At 39.6% G+C, this 23,152-nt stretch overlaps 1 protein-coding gene across 1 annotated transcript in view; it reads right to left on the reverse strand.

Moving 5' to 3' along the window:
• Positions 1–23,152, reverse strand: part of ANKRD26 (ankyrin repeat domain containing 26) — a 92,343-nt gene that overhangs the window by 68,103 nt on the left and 1,088 nt on the right. Inside the window, exons 2-6 of the mRNA XM_079914893.1 lie at positions 15,391–15,505; positions 15,055–15,228; positions 10,791–10,897; positions 6,903–6,973; positions 2,272–2,305 (exon numbers count right to left, since the gene is read on the reverse strand). Coding sequence (XP_079771019.1) covers positions 2,272–2,305; positions 6,903–6,973; positions 10,791–10,897; positions 15,055–15,228; positions 15,391–15,505 — 501 coding nt within the window. The remainder of the gene's footprint in view (positions 1–2,271; positions 2,306–6,902; positions 6,974–10,790; positions 10,898–15,054; positions 15,229–15,390; positions 15,506–23,152) is intronic.

Genomic DNA, 23,152 nt, shown 5'->3' on the forward strand with positions numbered 1-23,152 from the left:
TTTAGTTACCTATTTCTGCTTCCATCTCTCCCAACCTATGAAATATCTAGCTAAGACCCATTCTTAGTTCCCATAACAAAGAGTGACAGCCAATATACTGGCAGAGCCTGAGAATAATTTGTTTCCACCAAAAGTCCTAAAACCTGAACTGAAAACCCAATTAATGGGTAACATAACTTTTGTTTACCCGAACTGGAACAAACCTGATGACCTAAAATAAAGTAGAAGGATATGCTGTTCCTTCTCCATTGTCCGTGCCTGGTTCAAAGACTAATCTGTGTCCGTCAAAAATGGCAGTCTTGGTTCTCCAGCAGGGAAACCACTTATTAAAGAAGGCTGCCCGGGCTATCCCGATGGCACAGTTGTTAAGAATCCACCTGCCAATGCAGGGGACACGGGTTCGAGCCCCGGCCCAGGAAGATCCCACATGCTGCGGAGCGGCTAAGCCCGTGCACCACAACTGAGCCTTCACTCTAGCGCCCACGAGCCACAACTACTGAGCCCACACGCCACCACTACTGAAGCCCGCACGCCTAGAGCCCATGCTCTGCAACAAGAGAAGCCACCACAATGACAAGCCCGCGCACCACAACGAAGAGTAGCCCCCACTCGCCGCAACTAGAGAAAGCCCGCGCGCAGCAATGAAGACCCCGATACAGCCAAAAATTAAATAAATAAATTTATTAAAAAAAAAAAAGAAGGCCCCATTCCTCCCCTTTACTCTAAAACAGTACAGGGAGTCCCCTGAAATGTTTGCAAGTTAAATGTACAAAAGTCAAAGAACAAATTTATATGTTTAATTTATATGTTAAACTATTCCCAGAGAGATTAAAACATTAAAAATTATAAAGTCTACTTAGTTTTCCTATAGAGGTCCTGCCTTACTCAGGTCCACATAAATAGCTAGCTCTTAAAAACCCTCATAGGCACTCAGATCCCCAAGCAGAGACAGTGCTGTAGAAACAGGGTCCTGGCAGCTGTGCCTCTCTTTCCCTATGTACTGCCTAAATATCTTCCTTCCTATAGGCTCCCCTCCCAAATCACCCCTGTGCCTCACCCCTGAGGCCTGCTCAATAGCAGCCTCCAACCTTTAAGATTTCAGCCTGTGAAGGCAATGGTTCCTGAATCAAGGATGGGCTCGGGACTTCGCTGGTGGCACAGTAGTTAAGAATCCACCTGCCAATGCAGGGGACACGGGTTCGAGCCCTGGTCTGGGAAGATCCCACATGCCCTGGAGCAACTAAGCCCATGCCCCACACTATTGAGCCTGCACTCTAGAGTCCATGAGCCACAGCTACTGAGCCCACGTGCCACAACTACTGAAGCCCGAGCACTCCGCAACAAGAGAAGCCACTGCAATGAGAAGCCCGTGAACCACAACGAAGAGTAGCCCCTGCTCGCCGCAACTAGAGAAAGCCTGCACGCAGCAACGAAGACCCAATGCAGCCAAAAATAAACAAATTTATTTATTTAAGAAAAGAAAAGAAAAAAGACTCTAAGAAAAAACTTCAGAAAACCAGGCAAGGGTACTACCCTGAAGGGAAAACCAAAACCAGACTGGGAAGGCAGTAAGTAGAGAAATCAACTAGACAGATGCTCTATGTAGATGTTGAATTTAATTAACATAACATGGTCTATAGGCAGATACTCTTCTCTTATAGAAAACTAATTCACCTTAAGGAGAGTAGACATCGTTATATCTAAGAAGACCTGCCTAATGAGGTCTTGCTTGTATAAAACCCTATGGTTCTGAGGCCTCAGCTACCTGAGATCTGCCATAACTCCTTAATGGTAAATACAAGGTACTAGTTACCACTGCAATTGTCAAATATATCAGGACAAAGGCTTGGACTAACCAGGTTTCTTAGGAAAACTCTAAATCAGAGTTAATACATAACTAAATCTGACTTTCTGAGTTGATCTGATTTGGGTCTGTATCTTGACCCCAGTGCTACATGGGTACTTATCAATCTCTGCTGAGGGACATGAGAGTGGATCTGGGGCTGACCGTCACATCACAGGTCAGCAACTTGTTGACTATGGAATCATGGGTCAATTAACCAAGCCTTCCAAACCACAGCTGCCTAATTAATAAAGTAAGCTATATAGCACAGCTACTTTGCAAAGCGGTTGTGATGACTTTATGATGTAACAAATTTAAGCACATAATACAGTGTTTAACCCAGAGTAGAACACTCAACAAACATTAGTTTCTTTTCTCCATGTTCCCTTAGTTAAACACACAAGTTTTAAAAATCCATAAAATCCTACCTGCTTAAAGACTCTTCTTCAGAACTCTCATCCACTATTAAAGGAAAAAGTAAAACACATTTTAAATCAACAATAGAAAAATACAGAATATTAAAAGTGTAAGACTGATGCTTTGTTAAAAAGTATTCCTCTGCGGGCTTCCCTGGTGGCGCAGTGGTTGAGAATCCGCCTGCCAATGCAGGGGACACGGGTTCGAGCCCAGGTCCGGGAAGATCCCACATGCTGTGGAGCAACTAAGCGCATGCGCCACACTACTGAGCCTGTGCTCTAGAGCCCGCGAGCCACAACTACTGAGCCCGCGTGCTGCAACTACTGAAGCCTGCATGCCTAGAGCCTGTGCTCTGCAACAGAAGCCACCACAACGAGAAGCCCGCGTGATGCAACAAAGGTTAGCTCCCACTCCCGCAACTAGAGAAAGCCTGCGTGCAGCAACGAAGACTCAACGCAGCCAAAAATAAAAATAATTAATTAATTAATTTAAAAAAAAAAAGTATTCCTTTGGAACCACACCTGGAGAGTATACTAGAGTGAATGCTGATTATACCACTGCTAGGCAATTATGCATGAGAGCCATTTCCCCACCTTTACATTTATCAAATGCAAAAAAAAAAAAAAAAAGGAACAGTACTTATCAAAATTTGATACCTAAAAGTGAAATGCTGTTTACAATGACCATAATCCTAACCAAACTGTGAGACTGACAGAAAATGATATCATTAGTAGGATCAATACCATAAACTGACAATAGCAAACTTAAATAGCATGATATTTCTGGACTTCCATCACTCAGAGCAGTGCATAGAGAATATATGTATTTTGCCATCACGTAACACAACTTCTCCGGCTCTTCAGTTCAGGGTAAAAACACCCTGTCACAAGGAAGCCTGGTCTACAGGCACTGTACTTTAGAGCACGGCAAAACACAGGAAACAAACTCTTTCTGGCCCTATTTCCAATTGCAAGATAAGCATGAAAGACTTTGTAATTCCAGTTTTATAAAGGATAATCTCCTGAAAGGGAGGCAGGGAAGGGCAAATGGGGTCAACTGGATGGTAAGGATGGAGAAGTTGAATTTTTTTTAAGTGTTAAATATATATACATTTTAAAAGTATAATCTCTTGAGACTGTGTCCTTCCATTGCTCAAGAGTCTATCTGGACCCACCACATAGAGCAGCACGGTCCAAACAGTTAGTGCTGTGTAGTCGTGAGGGATGTCATTTTTCTCAACCCTTCCCATTATGTGGCAAATGATTATAGAAATCATGCTTCTTCAGCTTGTAAGGCATATGTCATCATATCTTAAGCTGATGAACAAAAAAAGGGAGGGAGGGAAGGAGGGAGGGAGAGACTCTGGTACTGCTGGACAACATTTCACATGTGTTGTCATAATCTGATGCTGGTGGAATGAAGTACATGCAGTAACTCCACGGGGAGAGAACACCTGCAAGCTTGCGCCTGGTGTCCTGCAGACTTTGCACCGTGCGCCTTTTCCCTTTGCTAATTTTGCTTGGTATTCTTTCACTGTAATAAATCACAAGCATGAGTACAACCACATGCTGAGTCCTGGGAGTTCTATGGAAGAGCCAAACCTGGTGTGGTTTGGGGAACCTCTCAAACAGTTGCACTGTTTACATGAAGTCTGTATTATTTGGGTTGATGTGTTATATGTGATTACAGTCAGGTTATTTCACAGAATAACCTTCCTCAAATTTGTTTTTCTTGATATTTGCCTTGGAGATTCCTGTATTTCTATATCCATTTGAATAAAGGCATAAAAGGGATAGATGAAACAGTGACGTCAGAAACTAATTGAAACAAGCAACAATCCTATTTCAACCAGAAAAAAACCAAAGAATTCTGATGATTGATAATATGTTCTAAAGTATGCAAGTTCCTATAAAGAAAATGAAAAGATCAGTTAATTTTCTCCAACTAAGCAGCGTTTAATTCCTCACAGTTGACTCTCAGGTTTTTTGTTTTGTTTTTGTTTTTGTGGCCACACCGAGTGGCATGCAGGATCTTAGTTCCCCAGGGATCAAACCCATGCCCTCTGCAGTGGAAGCAAGGAGTCTTAACCACTAGACCACCAGGGAAGTCCCACTAACAGGTTTTGACAACTCTGGGAAGACGCGGGCAAGCGTACTCACCAGGCCAGACTGTTTTCGCTGACCCTGGGTGGGCAGCTGCGGCTGTTATGAAAAACTTAGGTAGGACCTTGGTAGATGTGATAATTTTTCCATATTTGGACATCAGAAGTACCACTCATGTAAAAAGTAGATGTTATGACTCTTAAATTGTCCTTATGAAAAGGTTACCACCAAAGAACTTTTAAGAGTTAAATCCAACTTTCTTTTCAGTAATTTTACTTGATATAATTGATACTCCCTCCTTGAATTTTTCATTTAAAAAAATTTTTGCAACATCACCACCATTCTCTCCTACTTTTCTTTTTTTTGTTTTTCCTTTTTAGTTTTTATTCTGAATGAGAGTTTTATTTAGCACACTCAGATGAACAAATATAGGAACTGATCTACCACGCGCCACAACTAGAGAAAAGGCCACACGCTGCAACAAGGGGCCTGCACACCACAACTAAGACCTGACGCAGCCAAAAAAAATAAATATTAAAAAAAAAAAAAAGAAACTGATCTATGTGGAATAATGCTACTTCCCTCCATCTCAAGACCCTCAGTCCTCAGTTAAGGGCTTTATAATTCCACTGACATCTTTTCGTTATTGGCTGGTACTCAAATTCCTAGAGGAGGATCCCTGCAGTATGTGACTCAGATTGTCCCCAGGAGACCTTCCCTTTGTCCCGCTATGGAGCTCAGTGCCTGCCCTACTTTTCTCCAGCCCCTCCTCAAGTGTTCTTTACCAACCATCCCCACAGCACCCTTTCTGCACCAGCAAAACTGAACTGCTCATAAATCCTGCCAAGTCCACTCGTACATCTTAGCCTGTGCACTGCTGTTCTTTCTGCAAAACATGTGATCTTGATAGCTGTTCCTCCAGCCAAACGCTGTCCTTCTGCCTCTTTACCTGGCAAACTTCTCATTCTGCACGCTTACCTTAAGGTCCATGCACTTTTGAAAACTCGAATCCCTCACCATGGACTTAAAATATCTGGCACATATGAAACACCAATTTAAAAAAATACATAAAGACAATTTATAAACTCCTAGTGGGCTCTGGGACATAGTAAGCACAGAATAAAGTATACTAAATAATGAAAATGATCATTATAATAACAAGCTCCTGGAGGGCAAGGGCTGTGTTTTTGTTGTTGTTGTTTTGTTTCGTTTTATTTTTTTTTGTGGTACGTGGGCCTCTCACTGTTGTGGCCTCTCCCGTTGTGGAGCACAGGCTCCGGACGCGCAGCCTCAGAGGTCATGGCTCACGGGCCCAGCCGCTCCGCAGCATGTGAGATCCTCCCGGACCGGGTCACGAACCCGTGTCCCCTGCATCGGCAGGTGGACTCTCAACCACTGCGCCACCAGGGAAGCCCAAGGACTGTGTTTTTTACATGTTTGCATCCTGTGACATCAGAATAGTGCCTAGTACCTAAAAGATACTTGATAGTTAATTTGTGGACAAATAAATAAATGTGTTCTTTGAAAATTCCATTTAAAAAAATACAGAAATTAACCAGGGACAACTCTATTATGAGCACCTTGAAGACCAAAGCTCTATTTCATCTCTGTATCTCCTCTAACGTGTAAAACCAACCTACAGAAGTTCTTTGATGGACAGAGGTCTACTATGTTAGAGGTGTCCTCATACAGATTGTACAACGCGCTAGGTGCCACATCTAGGGAACACAATAGTGTTTTTCTTAATGTGAAGTATTTTTGTGCTTTTATTAGAATTTGCTGAGTCTCCAGTTGGGCTATTTGAATATTATGATAATCCTTTAACTAATGGCAACAGAGCATCTCGTTCTAACAAAATTATAGTGTCATGACAATTATCCAACACACAGAAGAAACATCTGGTTCTGATGAAGTCAGCCTATCTCACTCTGTTTGGACTTGTGAGGAATGAAGTTGGTAATAGTGAGACCTCGCTGATACAATAATATGGAAAATAACCAGTGCTTCTCTACCAGGCATTGCTTTTCTGACTTCTGTACTATCAGTAGGTATCTTTCAAAAATAATCTCTTCTTGGTACGCTGCACACTGGCTCAGCTTTGCAGTTCTTCTTGTTTGCCATCTGTTTAAAGTACCAGGAAGGTACTGTTGAGTTCCCAGGCTTAAAGTTGGTAACTTTTTTAGTGATGCTAATCACTATACAATAACTAATATTCACGTGATCATAGAGGAAACATACAACATACTAACCGAAAAATCTTTTTTCTTATTTACACAAAGATATAATATGGGATTATTGGTGCCATGATTAAATATGTGGATTTCTTTTCAGACAATACTGTCTCTGATTTTAAATTACCTACAATTAACTTCTTAAACAATTCTGAATACTAGACTATTAAGAAATTAATTAAAAAAATAAAAATATACATGCAGTTTACACACTGGTTTTTTTCATTGCTTTTTCATTATTAAAACTTCCTCACTCTTACTTTATCTATGGTAGGGTCACCAAGAGTGATTCACTATCAGACGTCTTACCTGGGTTGCTATTTTGAGAAGGAGTTTTAGGTCTCTTTTCTTCTTTATATTCAGAAATCAGTTGGCGATTGCTATGTATTAAAAATGTGATAAATAATATTACTATTTTAATACTAATATGAAAAACAATTACCAAATATATTAAATTCTTAGATCACTTCAGACAATGTCAGAGCTATTATCAAAACTTCAATTGTGGGACCTTCCTGGTGGTGCAGTGGTTAAGAATCCGCCTGCCATTGCAGGGGACACGGGTTCGAGCCCTGGTCCGGGAAGATCCCACATGCCACGGAGCAACTAAGCCCGTGCGCCACAACTACTGACCCAGAGCTCTAGAGCCCACGAGCCACTACTGGGCCCATGCGCCGCAACTACTGAAGCCCACACGCCTAGAGCCCGAACTCCACAACAAGAGAAGCCACCGCAATGAGAAGTCCGCACACTGCAACAAAGAGTAGCCCTCGCTCACCACAACCAGAGGAAGCCCGTGCACAGCAACAAAGACCCAATGCAACCAAAAATAAATAATATATAAATTAACTTTAAAAAATCATATTAAAAACCCAATGTGTGTGTCTTTTCATAGGTTTAACATTCTAATGTTGCAGTTTTCAGGAAAAATGTCAGTAATCAGGGTGATTAGCTGTCCTTTCTTTGTGGTTTGTAATTCAAGGACTCTCAGCTATTCTATAATTTGTAACTGAATGTATTTATAAATATATGACCTCATTAAATTAGATAACATAACTGTCCCCCATTATCGCAGCTAATCGCACCAAGAGTAGAAAACTAATCAAAGGTCAGACCTGGCTTGGACCACTACTACTCCTTCTCTACCTACTCAAACTCTGAACCAACAGATCTTTCTTAGAATGATGCTTAAGCTCCATGTTCATCTCCAATTCACTTGGAAGACATAACCCTACTTTTACAATGGATGCTGACAAGTCCTGGACAGGGCTTACCTCTCCTAATGCCAACTAACCTACTTGAGATTCAGGGATTTCTGGTGAATGGGTTCCTTATGAGGCAGAATCTGAAAATACTTTGAAGGTTGAGGCAGATGTAAATCATTTAGAAGATCTTCATTATCATGGAAAACAGATCACTTGAGGGGCCAACCTCAGTTACGGAGTCTCAGGCAAGCTGGCACCCACTACTCTGAGGAGGAGGATATGGGACCTTCCACAACCTAAGAAAAAGTGCCCCACAGGATAGAAAGCAGCCTTGAGGTCCAGGTCTGGTAACAAAGGAAAAAGGAAAGTCAGCTCTCTCCCGGCAGGAGCATTTGAACCTCTCAGAAAGCCTAAAACAGTTCCCATTGACATCTGCTAGCAGAAAAGACAAGAGCCTCAAAGGGTAACTCATCGTGAAGATCTGGGCTAAGACGTGGGCTCTACATAAGGTTTTTGAGTGTGTCGGGGAGGGTGTGTGTGGCTAAAGCTAGAAGGCCCAGGTGCCAGAACTGGGTGCTGGTGTTTTGGAACAGTGGCTGAGCTACAGGCATATGTATGAGAACTAAAAAAGTTGTCACTTTGAAGTCTAAGTGTGCATCGCCATGAAGACTGAGGAATCTGGATCAGCGAGGGCATCCTGGGAGCAAAGGTCAATCGTGACCCGACTGCAGGACCAGTTTCTTTTTTCTTTTAAAGTTATTAAAGGTCTTTATAGAGCAACATCCAGACTCCAGATCCAGCTGCCAAGGAGACCCTGCTAAGACCAGTTTTAGTAGCAACACTGCAGCAATAGAATCAATGCAATCAACAGAATGATGAGAATGCCCTTTTTTCCCCCTCCAAATGACTTGTGGAAGAAGACTGTCTCTTTGATCTTAGGGAATCCCTTAGGTTCTTGCAAAATTTAAGAGGGAGAGTATAGAAGTAAGTCCCCAAGAGAAAATATAGGATAGTCTGCTGAACTAAACACTTCAAGACCCAAATAACAAGTTAGAAAAATCAGAGCTGTGACACTACTTGTACCCCATGCATAGGGGTTACACTTGGAATGAAATGGATAATGTTAGGATCTTTAAGGATATAAAGTCTTAAAGTCCTGAGATAAAGAACCCTGTGCCCACTGCTACATCTAACTAGTCTGGCCTTTCCGCTGGTTTCCAGCTGATGATGGGGAACATCTCACCACCATTCCCAAGCTGCCTGCACCAAACGAGAACTCTCACCTGTCACATAACAAGTAACAGTTAAATTATTTTTAACCACAGTTTAGTGATAACTGGCATTTTAATGTAAACACTTACATATTAAAACCACTAATAAGAGCATATTCTTCTGCGGTCCATCCATAGATATCTTGAGAAAAGACATCAATACCTTGCTGAAGAAGAAGCCTGACTATATTTGTTGATTCATAGTTTACAGCAAGTATGAGAGCTGTTCTAAAATAACAGAGAGATAACTTCACCCTTAGGAACTTTAGCTAACTTACTTTAACAGCTAATTTGATATACTTTACCAAGTTAATATCTTGCCCATCCATGTAGAACTGACCATTTACATATTCAAGGGTTCATCTTTGTAAATTGCCTCCAAGGCTAAAATGAAGGGACAAAAAAGAAGCCTCCTGTCCCACTCGGATGGCATGTAGAAGAAATTGCTAATTTAAAGTCCTTGATGGACAAGAAACTATGCTGAGGTCACTTATCTGAAGCAGGTGAGTATATAAAGGAAGAATTCCCCATTTCTTCCTTAGTCTGTTGTATTATACTTCAAAATCAGCTAGAGGTCAGGTTAAGGAAAAGCTATGTGCGGGCTTAAAACAATAATATTAATAATAATGAAATAAAAATAGTCATGGTTGCAGTTAATGTTGCTGATAAGCATGTGCTAGGCACTAAATGAAATACTATATATGTAATCTTTCTTCCACACAACCACCCTTGAAGGATATACTACTATCCTCCTTTTCATATCAGGAAACATATTTGCTGATAATAAGTAACGTTCCCAGGGTCATACACCTAGTAAATAGGAAAACCAGGAATTAAACCCAGTCTGAATCTAAAGCCCATCACTTTCCTCCTTATCACCCATCTATGACTTGTCTTCATTGAAGGAAATGTTTATCCAATTAAAGCTATCTTTCTTCCTTCCACCTTCACCAATTAAAAATAAGAACATCAAAATGTACTAGAAATGGGGCTTCCCTGGTGGCGCAGTGGTTGAGAGTCCGCCTGCCGATGCAGGGGACACGGGTTCATGCCCCGGTCTGGGAAGATCCCACATGCCGCGGAGCGGCTGGGCCCATGAGCCGTGGCCGCTGGGCCTGCGCGTCTGGAGCCTGTGCCCCGCAGCGGGAGAGGCCACAACAGTGAGAGGCCCGCGTACCCCCCCCCCAAAAAAAAACAAAGTACTACAAATGAGAAAGGATAAAAACTGATGAGCCCAAAGTATCTGGTAATAGTGATTAACAATCACTTAGTGATAACCTAATAATATCAGTACTCTTCAAAGAAAGTAATTTAAAGCAAAGAGTCATCCCAAAGACATGCATCTTTTAAGGAAAAATATATACAAAGTAGAGGTTAAAAAATTATTCTAAAAGAATTAAGAAATTCAATACTGTGTCATAAGGTAAATTAAAAAGTAGAATCCATATTTTATAAACCTAATAAAACTAATACGAAATCCCTTAGCTACTATAAGATCGTGTGACCAAAAAAAGAAAAAAATCAGGTTGCAAATGACATCAGTCAATATTATAAAGGAATATGAATCCTGCTATATATTATTTTTCATGATACACAGTCAGAGTAATTGCTTTTCGACCTGATGATGTGTTGATTATACATTAATCCTCTTCTTACTAATTTAATCTGTCACCACTCTAGAACAGCACTAAGGTTTTTAAAAAGAAAAAGAACTACTGTACCTTTTCATCTTATCAACTACATGTATATTTGCTTCTTTCTTTACTAAAAATTCCACCATGTGCTGATTGTTTTCACTTACAGCAAGTAAAAGTGGTGTGAGGTCCTCCTGTAAGACAGCAGAAACACTTTATACAGAAGGTACAAAGTTACATATTTCTAAACTGAATTTTAAAACTTATAATAGATTCTCTGAACTTAAACATCTAATATAGAAAGTAAATAAAAAGGAGCCCCTTCCTTCTCACCCACGCTGTGCTTTTCTTCCTTCTCTTTAAAATGCTCCTCACTTCTTTACATGATTAACTGCAAAGTCATTCTCTAAAACTCACTTCCAACATTTACCGGTTCCAAGGATCTTTGCTTCTATCACAGTATTTATCAGGTATACTGGAGTTATTTTATTGCTCTATACTAGTCTATACACTCTAAACACTCCTCCAGAGATAATCATTTAACTATTAAATCAACTGCATATTTTAGGAACAATGCTGAGGAGAAAGATATAATATTGTCTGCAACATGCATAACCTATCCAACGATAACCAATTAACCTCATAAGGTTTACAGACATTCCAATGGGAATATGATTCTTCACATGAACATGTAAAGAAAAAGAGTTTTTTTAAAAAAAACTTATAAATTCTAACTTGAAAATTTCAATCCCATTCTTAAGAGATTCTTTTAAAATATGAAATAGATTATAAATTAATGACTGTTTTAAAATCTAGAAATATTTATCAAAATAAACTGTAATACAGGAACTGGAAACACAGATGCTTATGGAGGCAACGTAGGTGACCCAAGTAAGTGAAGAACCCAGGTGAGGCCAGCAAACCGGAGAACGCGCACCATACAGAAGGGGCACATTTTGCACAGCAGACCAAACAGTAGTGTGGGCTCAAGGGGGACCAGATTGGATTCCTTAAGAGAAGCCTGAAATGCAGATTTCTGCATGAGTCTCCTAAATTTTAAATGCTGACTCAATTTGTGGAGAAAAGCTAAACACATCCAGGGGCCACGTTTAGTCTATAGCCCACTTGAGTTTTTATGTTTGCTGTGAGTGTTTCCAAACGGGTGGATATAAAGCAAATATTTGCATGTAAAACCTTTCCTTTCTTTAGTATCATGTGTTTTACAAAACAAAAGTGGGTCCCAACATGTAATAAAAATTGCTATTAAGATTCATAATACCCACTTCAAGAATGTTTCCAATGCCTGTTAAAACTACAATCTATGGGCTTCCCTGGTGGCGCAGTGGTTGAGAGTTCACCTGCCGATGCAGGGGACACGGGTTCGTGCCCCGGTCCGGGAAGATCCCACATGCTGTGGAGCGGCTGGGCCCGTGAGCCATGGCCACTGAGCCTGCGCGTCCGGAGCTTGTGCTCCGCAACAGGAGAGGCCACAACAGTGAGAGGCCCGCGTACCGCAAAAAAAAAAAAAAAAAAAAAAAAACCTACAATCTATTTCTATAATTCTCCCTGATGTTAACCAAATGGATAATTAGTTCATAAGACTGCTGAAACTAAATTATTAAAACAATTCCTATCTGTACTGTTACTAACTTCATGGGTTTTGTTGTTTAAAACTATCATCTTGCTTATGCCAGGGCCCAGTGAACCTAACAGACACACTGCAAGAGTCTGTCATGCAGCTTTCACCAAAAGAAGGCTCATGCTTTACTGTTACTGCAGTCAGGAAAACCCTGTTTGTGATAAACATCTGCTGACCTAACGACCTGGATGATAACAAAAGGTGCAAAAATCGCAAAGGCTCATACTCTACTTATTAAATGACTCACCATAAGCAAATTTCTAAAGACTCTCTGAGTGCCAGTGAATGACTAGTGGTTGGAAGGAAAAAGGAGTTATTCTTCAAGCCAATAGATATTGCCAATAATATCCTTTTACCTTCTCAATCACAGAGGCAGAGAAAGATAAAAGTCAGGCTAATATTGTTGGAAAGGAGGGAGTTGATGGAAGTAGCATCTATCAAACTCCAACTCTTCTAGAGATTTCTTATTTTTGAGATCTGTGAATTTATAAATCACACTCATCCATTCCATTGTTCTTAACCAAGGGCTGTATCAGAATCTCGAGGAAATATTTCCAAACACACATGTCTGGGCCTTCCTAGATTTATTCAGTCTAAATCTTCAGGGGAGAGCCTAGGCTTGTAAATTTTTTATAAGTTCTCCCAGGCGACCGTGGTTCACGAGAAGAATTCTAGCTGAGAATTAGTGTAGCAACCATGTCAGTCTCATCTCCTACCCACATGGCCAATTCCTTTTCTCAATTGAGGATTTGAAAAAAAAAAAAAGAAAAGTGTAAGAGATAAGAGTCACCAAAACTATATTTAATTTTTCTGGGTAAATAGGTAGAACAGGGACGAGTAAACTCAAAATGCAACTTGATCTCATTACTTATAAACACTTTACTTCCCATCAAGACATTCTAGATTTGAGAGCAGAGTCTAGACTCTTATCTAAGTGGCTGTTTCTGCCAAAACAGGATAATATGTCAGTTAATTATTTGTTCTTCTCCCTTATTTCCCATTTAATCGCCACACGTTCACTGCCAATCTGATTTCCTCTGAGTCCTCCTAAAATTGATCTCTAGGCAAGGTTACAATTCACTTAGGCTCTTTCCCAAAATAAAAATTATTATCCCCAAAACCTGAAAAGAACTTTGCCTAAATACATAAACTGAAGGGAAAAAAAACCCCAAAAAACCTCTTCTTGGCACTTCCTAACTGCCAAATTTCCAAATTGGCCTGCATATTTCTTTTTTTTTAATTAATTAATTTATTTATTTATTTATTTTTGACTGCGTTGGGTCTTCGTTGCTGTGCGTGGGCTTTCTCTAGTCGTGGTGAGCGGGGGCTACTCTTCCTTGCGGTGTGCAGACTTTTCATTGCAGTGGCTTCTCTTGTTGGGGAGCACAGGCTCTAGGGGCGCGGGCTCAGTAGTTGTGGCTCGTGGGCTCTAGAGCACAGGCTCAGTAGTTGTGGCTCACGGGCTTAGTTGCTCCACGGCATGTGGGATCTTCCTGGACCAGGGCTCGAACCCATGTCTCCTGCATTGGCAGGCAGATTCTTAACCACTGCACCACCAGGGAAGCCCGGCCTGCATATTTCAACTGCTCTCTCCTTTTCCTTTTTCCCTCTGAAGGCTTAGGTAATGAGAGAGAAATCATTTTTACATAAATCATTTTTTAATAACATAGGAACTTGTCAACAGCAGCAAGATTGTTATTATTGTAAAATGCTTTTGTTTTGTTTGAGTTTTAGGACAAAGTCTATCTCCAAGGCAAGTTTTGCATTTCTGTGTTGTTTTACACTAATCAGGAAAAAAATTTGAGCGGGGGAAAAAAAAAAGTCTTACCTTTAACAAATGCAATGTTTTCACAAATATCTGCTATAGACACATAAAAGAAAGCTATACCCTCTAATGCTTCTTTAGAAATATAATGATTTAAAGTGAAATCTTAGATAATTAAGTTATTTCAAAATATTTTCACTCAGGGAATGCTTGAGCTTCCAAATATGTAAAACTGACCCCATTTATGTCAGCAGAGGGAGTTCCTGGCGGGGCTGCAGCAGGAGGAGGTAATGTGTATCCCAAAGAAAAAGCAGGAACAGCAGCTCCGCCATCACCTGCTCCCCATGCACAGCTACAACCCTGCAGAGGAGCCACCCGAGGCTGAGCGTGGAAGACCCCAAGGTGTACATGGTGGACCAAACGGCCACCAGCATAAGTGAACACCCTTGCTGGGTGTCAAACACGACCTGCCCCACTTTCCCCAATCTTAGAACCTGGGGTCCTGGAGGGCTCAGGGCCTGCTGCCTGCCCTGGCCACCTGCACTCACCCAGCTCTCCCTGCTGGGTACTGGGTCTCCTTCCTCCTCCCATCCATCCCCAACAGCACCCATTCCCTGAGCCCCTGCAAGCAGCCAGCCCCCACCTCATCTCACTCCCCCCAGGTCTTTGTCTTGTGTGGGCTCTGAGCCCACCACCCACTCCCAGGCATATCCTAATGGGAAGATTTCCCTTCTGGGGTAGAAGGGTGGCTGGGAGACAGAATTGTGCTCTTTCTGTGAGCACCACCTTTCTCCAGCCCGTGACTTGGCTTTGGAGTTGTTTCCATGGTAACAGGGCCTGATGGGTGGTATTCAGTATACATATTATTATAGATAAAACATCTGCAGCTAAAACAAAAAAAAACAACCATGTATTGCAAATATTTTGTAAATATAGTTGAGCTATACCTTGTTCCTTGCTTCAATGTTGGCGTCATGTGAAAGCAGCTTTGCTGCGAGTGATATATTCTGATAAAGGGCAGCATAGTGGAGAGCAGTGTTGCCACTGATATCCGTGACATTTGGGTCGGCACCATGTTCCAGCAGAATAGTTGCACACTCCTCTTCCTGGCACTGTATGGCCTATAAGTGTTATGCCAAGACACAGACTGTAAATTCTAGAAATTCAGAGTAAACATTCCAGAAGTTTCACCAATTCGTTATATTTAAATGAGATAAATCCATTTTTATTCTAAGCAGTTAAATCAAATCCATCTCACGTTGACATGGTTGGCTAATATGTACCTTCATCAGCGCTGTCCTGTTTTCGTTGTCACAGAGGTTAAGCTGGCATTTTCTCTCCACTAGGAGAGTTACCACTGCTGGATGGCCACTGGCACAGGCCAAATGGAGAGCAGTCCTACGAAACCGAGAGGAGTTTTTAGGAAATTGTAGTGCACTATTTCAAAACATATAATTGTTCATGTAATTGAAAACATTTAATAGCATGCTATTCCTATCCCTTTAAAACAAATATTTAGTTTTCTTCTGGAGAAAGAACAATATATATTAGCTCTTCTTACTCTCCACATTAATGAAAGAACAACCTGCTTGAATAGAAAGAGCATGACCTTGAGATTCAGCTCAACTTGGGTTTGAATTTGACTTTAACTGTGTCACTTATTAGCTGTCACTTAGCCTTTCTGTGCCTCAATTTCCTCATCAACAAAATGGGGATCAAGCAGTAGTTATCTCACAGGACACCACTGTGATGCTTAAATGAGAACCCATGCAAAGGGTTTAGAACAGTTCCTCGCACAGATAACAGCTCAATAATTATTAGGTAATATTATCATAATTATTACTATTATTTTACAAGGGCAACATTTCAATTAAATAAAAGGATATTATACCTCTTGAAGATATGTCTTGAGGACTAGAGAAAACACTGTACTTCAGTGATTCTAATATGCTCATTTTCTCACATTTTAACATCTCTGACATTGGAATGAAATTTATAATTCATGATGTCTTACAACTATAATTGATAGCATTTTTTGTCTGTTCCTTTCTCATTTTTCCTGTTGGTCTAATTATCTCTGTCTCTGTGCCTAAAGTTGCCATTTTTTTAAAATTTAAGTATAGGTGATGTATAATATTATATATTACGGAATTTCCCTGGTGGCGCAGTGGTGAAGAATCCATTTGCCAATGCAGGGGACACAGGTTCGAGCCCCGGTCCCAGAAGATCCCATGTGCCACAAAGCAACTAAGCCCATGCACCACAACTACTGAGCCTGCGCTCTAGAACCCGCGAGCCACAACTACTGAGCCCACGCGCCTAGAGCCCGTGCTCCACAACAAGAGAAGCCACCACAATGAGAAGCCCGCGCACCGCAAGGAAGAGTAACCCCCGCTCGCCACAACTAGAGAAAGCCTGCGCGCAGCATCGAAGAACCAACGCAGCCAAAAATAAAAAAATAATAATAAAATAAAAATTATATATCATAGGGGTACAACATAGTGATTCACAATTTTTAAAGGTTATATACTCCATTTATAGTTATTATAAAATATTGGCTATATTCCCCATGTTGTACAATATATCCTTGTAGCTTATTTTATACCTAATAGTTTGTACCTCTTAATCCCCTACCCCTATCTTGCCCCTCCTCCCTTTCCTCTTCCCACTGGTAACCACTAGTTTGTTCTCTATATCTGTGAGTTGGTAACATTTAAAAAAATTTCTATATTAATATATAAAATAGTGGGGCATCATACAGTCCATGGTGCCTTTCATCAAATGAAATAATGGCCTGTATAACGGGTCTACTGCAGTTCTAGTCACACGGTTGGCACTTAAATAACTTTTAGTTCTTAAAGGCATGATGAGCAATACTGTAAATCACCTATACTTCAATTTTTAAAAAATAATAAAATAAAAGCAGCATGGGGAAAGAGAACTAAAATAACAAGCAAAACAAGAATTTTTTTAAAAGTAATTCTAACTCTGATTTTCAGGAAACTTTAAGCCAAAGGAAATTCAGGATTCAAATGAATAGGAATGGCTCATTTTATTCAATATTTACATTTATAGATTGTGTGAAATCAGGCATTTCCAATGATCAATAGTAGTATTTAATACCATTATAAATGTTCAAAAAGGACAAGTAAAGGTTATCTTTTACAATTTCCTACCTTCAGAAATGCTTCTGTTTGAAAGAAGGGAGAAAAGCTTCAATTGAGACTAAGCCTTAATACTTCAAATTTTAAATTTCTCATCGTGCTCACGGAGGCAACATGAAGTTTTTAAGGATGAAAGAGTTCTGAGAGATAGATGCAGGGTCCTGAGTAGAAAGCATCTGCTACATAATAGGTATTCAAGTTATATTTGATGAACAAATGGATTAAACAATGGATAAACATAACTGGAGAGTTCAATAATTTTTTTAACATATTTATTGGAGTATAATTGCTTTACAATGATTTATTAGTTTCTGCTGTATAACAAAGTGAATCAGCTATATGTATACATATATCCCCATATCCCCTCCCTCTTGCATCTCCCTCCCACCCTCCCTATCCCACCCCTCCAGGTGGTCACAAAGCACCGAGCTGATCTCCCAAGTGATGCAGCTGCTTCCCACTAGCTAGCTATTCTACATTTAGTAGTGTATATATGTCACTGCTACTCTCTCGCTTCATCCCAGCCTAACCTTCCCCCTTCCTTGTGTCCTCAAGTTCATTCTCTACGTCTGTGTCTTTACTCCTGTCCTGCTCCTAGGTTCATCAGAACCTTTTTTTTTTTTAGATTCCATATCTATGTGTTAGAACATGGTATTTGTTTTTCTCTTTCTGACTTACTTCACTCTGTATGACAGACTCTAGGTCCATTCACCTCACTACAAATAACTCAATTTCATTTCTTTTTATGGCTGAGTAATATTCTATTGTATATGTGTGCCACATCTTCTTTATCCATTCATCTGTCAATGGACACTTAGATTGCTTCCATGTCCTAGCTATTGTAAATAGTGCTGCAATGAACATTGTGGTGCATGACTCTTTTTGAATTATGGTTTTCTCCGGGTATATGTCCAGAAGTGGGTTTGCTGGGTTGTATGGTAGCTCTACTTTTCGTTTTTTAAGGACCCTCCATATTGTTCTCCATAGTGGCTGTATCAATTACATTCCCACCAACAGTGCAGGAGGGTTCCCTTTTCCCCACACCCTCTCCAGCATTTACTGTTTGTAGATTTTTGATGATGGCCATTCTGACCAGTATGAGGTGATACCTCATTGCAGTTTTGATTTGCATTTCTCTAATGATTAGTGATGTTGAGCATCTTTTCAAGTGTTTGTTGGCAATCTGTATATCTTCTTTGGAGAAATGTGTATTTAGGTCTTCTGCCCATTTTTGGATTGAGTTATTTGTTTTTTTGATATTGAGCTGCATGAGCTGCTTGTATATTTTGGAGACTAATCCTTTGTCAGTTGCTTCATTTGCAAATATTTTCTCCCATTCTGAGGGTTGTCTTTTCATCTATTTTATGGTTTTCTTTGCTGTGCAAAAGCTTTTAAGTTTCATCGGGTCCCATTTGTTTATTTTTGTTTTTATTTGCATTTCTGTAGGAGGTGGGTCAAAAAAGATCTTGCTGTGATTTATGTCATAGAGTGTTCTGCCTAAGTTTTCCTCTAAGAGTTTTAGAGGAATTTCATTCCTCTAATTTCATTCTTTTACATGTAGCTGTCCAGTTTCCCCAGCACCACTTATTGAAGAGGCTGTCTTTTCTCCATTGTATATTCTTGCCTCTTTTATCAAAGATAAGGTGACCATATGTGCATGGGTTTATCTCTGGGCCTTCTATTCTGTTCCAGAGGTCTATATTTCTGTTTTTGTACCAGTACCATACTGTCTTGATTACTGTAGCTTTGTAGTACAGTCTGAAGTCAGGGAGCCTGATTCCTCCAGTTCCATTTTTCTTCCTCAAGATTGTTTTGGCTATTCAGGGTCTATTGTGTTTCCATACAACTGGTGAAATTCTTTGCTCTAGTTCTGTGAAAAATGCCATTGGTAGTTTGATAGGGATTGCATTGAATCTGTAGTTTGCTTTGGGTAGTATAGTCATTTTCACAATGTTGATTATTCCAATCCAAGAACATGGTATCTCTCTCCATCTGTTTGTATCATCTTTAATTTCTTTCATCAGTGTCTTATAGTTTTCTGCATACAGGTCTTTTGTCTCCTTAGGTAGGTTTATTCCTAGGTGTTTTATTCTTTTTGTTGTAAGGGTAAATGGGAGTGTTTTCTTAATTTCTCTTTCAGATTTTTCATCATTAGTGTTTAGGAATGTAAGAGATTTGTGTACATTAATTTTGTATCCTGCTACTTTACCAAATTCATTGATTAGCTCTAGTAGTTTTCTGGTAGCATCTTCAGGATTCTCTATGTATAGTATCATGTCATCTGCAAACAGTGACAGCTTTAATTCTTCTTTTCCGATTTGGATTCCTTTTCTTTCTTTTTCTTCTCTGATTGCTGTGGCTAAAAATTCCAAAACTATGTTGAATAACAGTGGTAAGAGCGGGCATCCTTGTCTTTTTCCTGATTTTAGATGAAATGGTTTAAGTTTTTCACCATTGAGAACAATGTTGGCTGTGGGTTTGTCATATATGCCCTTTATTATGTTGAGGTAAGTTCCCTCTATGCCTACTTTCTGGAGAGTTTTTATCATAAACAGGTGTTGAATTTTGTCAAAAGCTTTTTCTGCATCTACTGAGATTATCATACGGTTTTTATTCTTCAGTTTGTTAATATGGTGTATCACATTGATTGGTGTATATTGAAGAATCCTTGCATTCCTGTGATAAACCCCACTTGATCATGGTGTATGATCCTTTTAATGTGCTGTTGGATTCTGTTTGCTAGTATTTTTTTGAGAATTTTTGCATCTACGTTCATCAGTGATATTGGTCTGTAGTTTTCTTTTTTTGTTATATCTTTGTCTAGTTTTGGTATCACAGTGATGGTGGCCTTGTAGAACGAGTTTGGGAGTGTTCCTCCCTCTGCTATATTTTGGAAGAGTTTGAGAAGGACAGGTGTTAGCTCTTCTGTAAATGTTTGATGGAATTCTCCTGTGAAGCCATCTGGTCCTGGTCTTTTGTTTGTTGGAAGATTTTTAAAATTTTTTTTTTAGCAGTACACGGGCCTCTCACTGCTGTGGCCTCTCCCGTTGTGGAGCACCCTCCGGACACGCAGGCTTAGTGGCCATGGCTCACAGGCCTAGCTGCTCTGAGGCACGTGGGATCTTCCCGTGTCCCCTGCATCGGCAGGTGGACTCTCAACCACTGCGCCAGCAGGGAAGCCCTGTTGGAAAATTTTTAATCACAGTTTCAATTTCAGTGCTTGTGATTGGTCTGCTTATATTTTCTATTTCTTCTTGGTTCAGTCTTGGAAGGTGTGCTTTTCTAAGAATTTGTCCATTTCTTCCAGGTTGTCCATTTTATTGGCATATAGTTGCTTGTAGTAATCTCTCATGAATCTTTGTATTTCTGATGTCAGTTGTTACTTTGGAGAGTTCGATATTTTTAAAGAAAACTTTTGGGAAGTAAAGCAATACTTATGCAATAGTAATAATCATTTACATTTGTATTTTTGATTTTTTATTTTCATAAGAACACAACTAAAACTCTATAAACTTTTGCAATAGTAATAATCACCACTTAGATTTACTATTTTTTATTTTCATAAGACTGCAATAAAGTAAAATGATTAATCTATAATCATTTACATATTATAGGTAATAAAGTTACACAAAATCAAAAACGTGTATATAGCGAAATATATACCTAGTAAAATCTACAGGCATGGATAAAAAGATTCCCTTTACTTCTGAAGAGGTTAAAAGTTGTCAGAAGATATCAATCCTTGAAAAACTTCCAAAAAAAATAGAAAGTGAGGAATTATTTTTATCTGTACAAGATTCATATTCCTGCTCTCTCCCAGAATTATTTCACTAATACTAAACATTTACTAGAATTTTTGTACATGTTCACTTTAGAAATCACAGATTTTTTTTTTTTTTTTTTTTTTTGGCAGTACGCGGGCCTCTCACTGCTGTGGCCTCTCCCGTTGCGGAGCACAGGCGCCGGACGCGCAGGCCCAGCGGCCACGGCTCACGGGCCCAGCTGTTCCGTGGCATGTGTGATCCTCCCGGGCCGGGGCACAAACCCGCATCCTGTGCATAGGCAGGTGGACTCTCAACCACTGCGCCACCAGGGAAGCCCCACAGATTTTTTTAAAAGGAAAAGAAAGCTTCACTTATAAGTGTGCAGAAATAACAAATTTTATCATATTTTTGTACATATTTTTGCCTAAGATAAGACCATAGTCTTCTTGTGTTTATATATAAGGAAACTGATTTTTTTTTCTCAATGTTCTACCAAAGTACATCTCTGCAGGTCAACACACATCTGTTATCTATGCCACCTTCAATGGTCACATATTACTCCATACCAGATACACTGTAATTTATTTTTAAAATCTTTGAGTTTGTCTTAATACATTGCTATTTTAAGCAGTGTTAAGAACAACAAATTGTATGTTACCTATCTCTAATTTATCTCTAATTATTTACCTCTTATTTGTGTAAAGCGAATTGATGTGTAAAGGGAATATACATTTTTTAAATGTGGTACTTATCACCAAATTGCCTATTTGAAAAGTCAAAAGCAACTTAGACTTTAAACAGCAGTATAAGCACCACTGTTCTTCATCTTCACAAACTTTGTGAAGGGAAAATGTTTTTCATTCCTCTTTAACTTAAATTCCTTTTATTACCAGAAATGCTAAATTTTTTTTCCTATATCCATTGGTCACTTATGGATATGCAAAAAAGTACTTTGCTCAATTTCAAATTAGAGGTTTTTTCCCCTTACTGATTTCAAAGAATTCTCTGTAAAATGAAGATATGTTTTCTTGCCTGATACAAATATGTTGATATATTTTAAAAGCTCTTTGTCTTTTATTTTGTTAATCTTCTTTTCTGATCTACAGAGGGTTTTAATTTTTTTATGTTGTTAAATCAACCTCCAGAATTCTTGCTTTTGAAGTCATTCTTAAGAAGGTCTTTGTCAGCACAAAAAATGTATAAATAGGAATTTTGTTTTCTTCTAGTCGTTTTCTCACTTTGAATATTTAAAATTTTTGATCTGTACTCCATCTGAAACTTATTTTTGTGAGATAAAAATCTAGTTACTTTTCTCTAAATAGTTAGCAGTTTACTTCTCCACCATTTACAAACAATTTATTTTTTCCTTCTAATATGAAATGTCATCAGTTCAAGTTCTAAAGTCTTACATATATTTGGGTGTTTGGGCATTTTCTATTCTGTTCCATTCACTTATCTGTCTTTTCAGTTGTTAGTAAACGAATAATTTGTGGGAACTTACAGCACATTTTGATATCTAGAAGGGCAAATCTTTGTCTACTACATAAAACTTTTAATTTCATCACAACAAATAAAGAAAGCATGTGAAACTCAAAAAATTTTAAACCACCATATGCTTATTTGGTTTAAATATGGGAAGACCATATTTTAAGAAAATGAGTCTTCCTATTCAAGGACACAGCCATCTTCCCACTTCAAAGCTGTCTTCTAAGGTCCTTCAGTAGAGAACATATATACATAGGTGTACACTGATATAAAACGGATACTGCAGGCTTCCCTGGTGGCACAGAGGTTAAGAATCCGCCTGCCAATGCAGGGGACACAGGTTTGGGCCCTGGTCGGGGAAGATCCCACATACTGTGGAGCAACTAAGCCCGTGTGCCACAACTACTGAGGCTGCGTTCTAGAGCCCGCAAACCACAACTACTGAGCCCACATGCCACAACTACTGAAGCCCGTGCACCTAGAGCCCGTGCTCCACAACAACAGAAGCCACCCCAATGAGAAGCCCACGCACTGCAACGAAGAGTAGCCCCCCACTCGCTGCAACTAGAGAAAGCCCACGTGCAGCAGTGAAGACACAACACAGCCAAAAATAAATAAATTAAAATAAATAA

Source organism: Stenella coeruleoalba (genome assembly GCF_951394435.1).
Source record: "Stenella coeruleoalba genome assembly, chromosome: 2".
Taxonomy (NCBI): domain Eukaryota; kingdom Metazoa; phylum Chordata; class Mammalia; order Artiodactyla; family Delphinidae; genus Stenella; species Stenella coeruleoalba.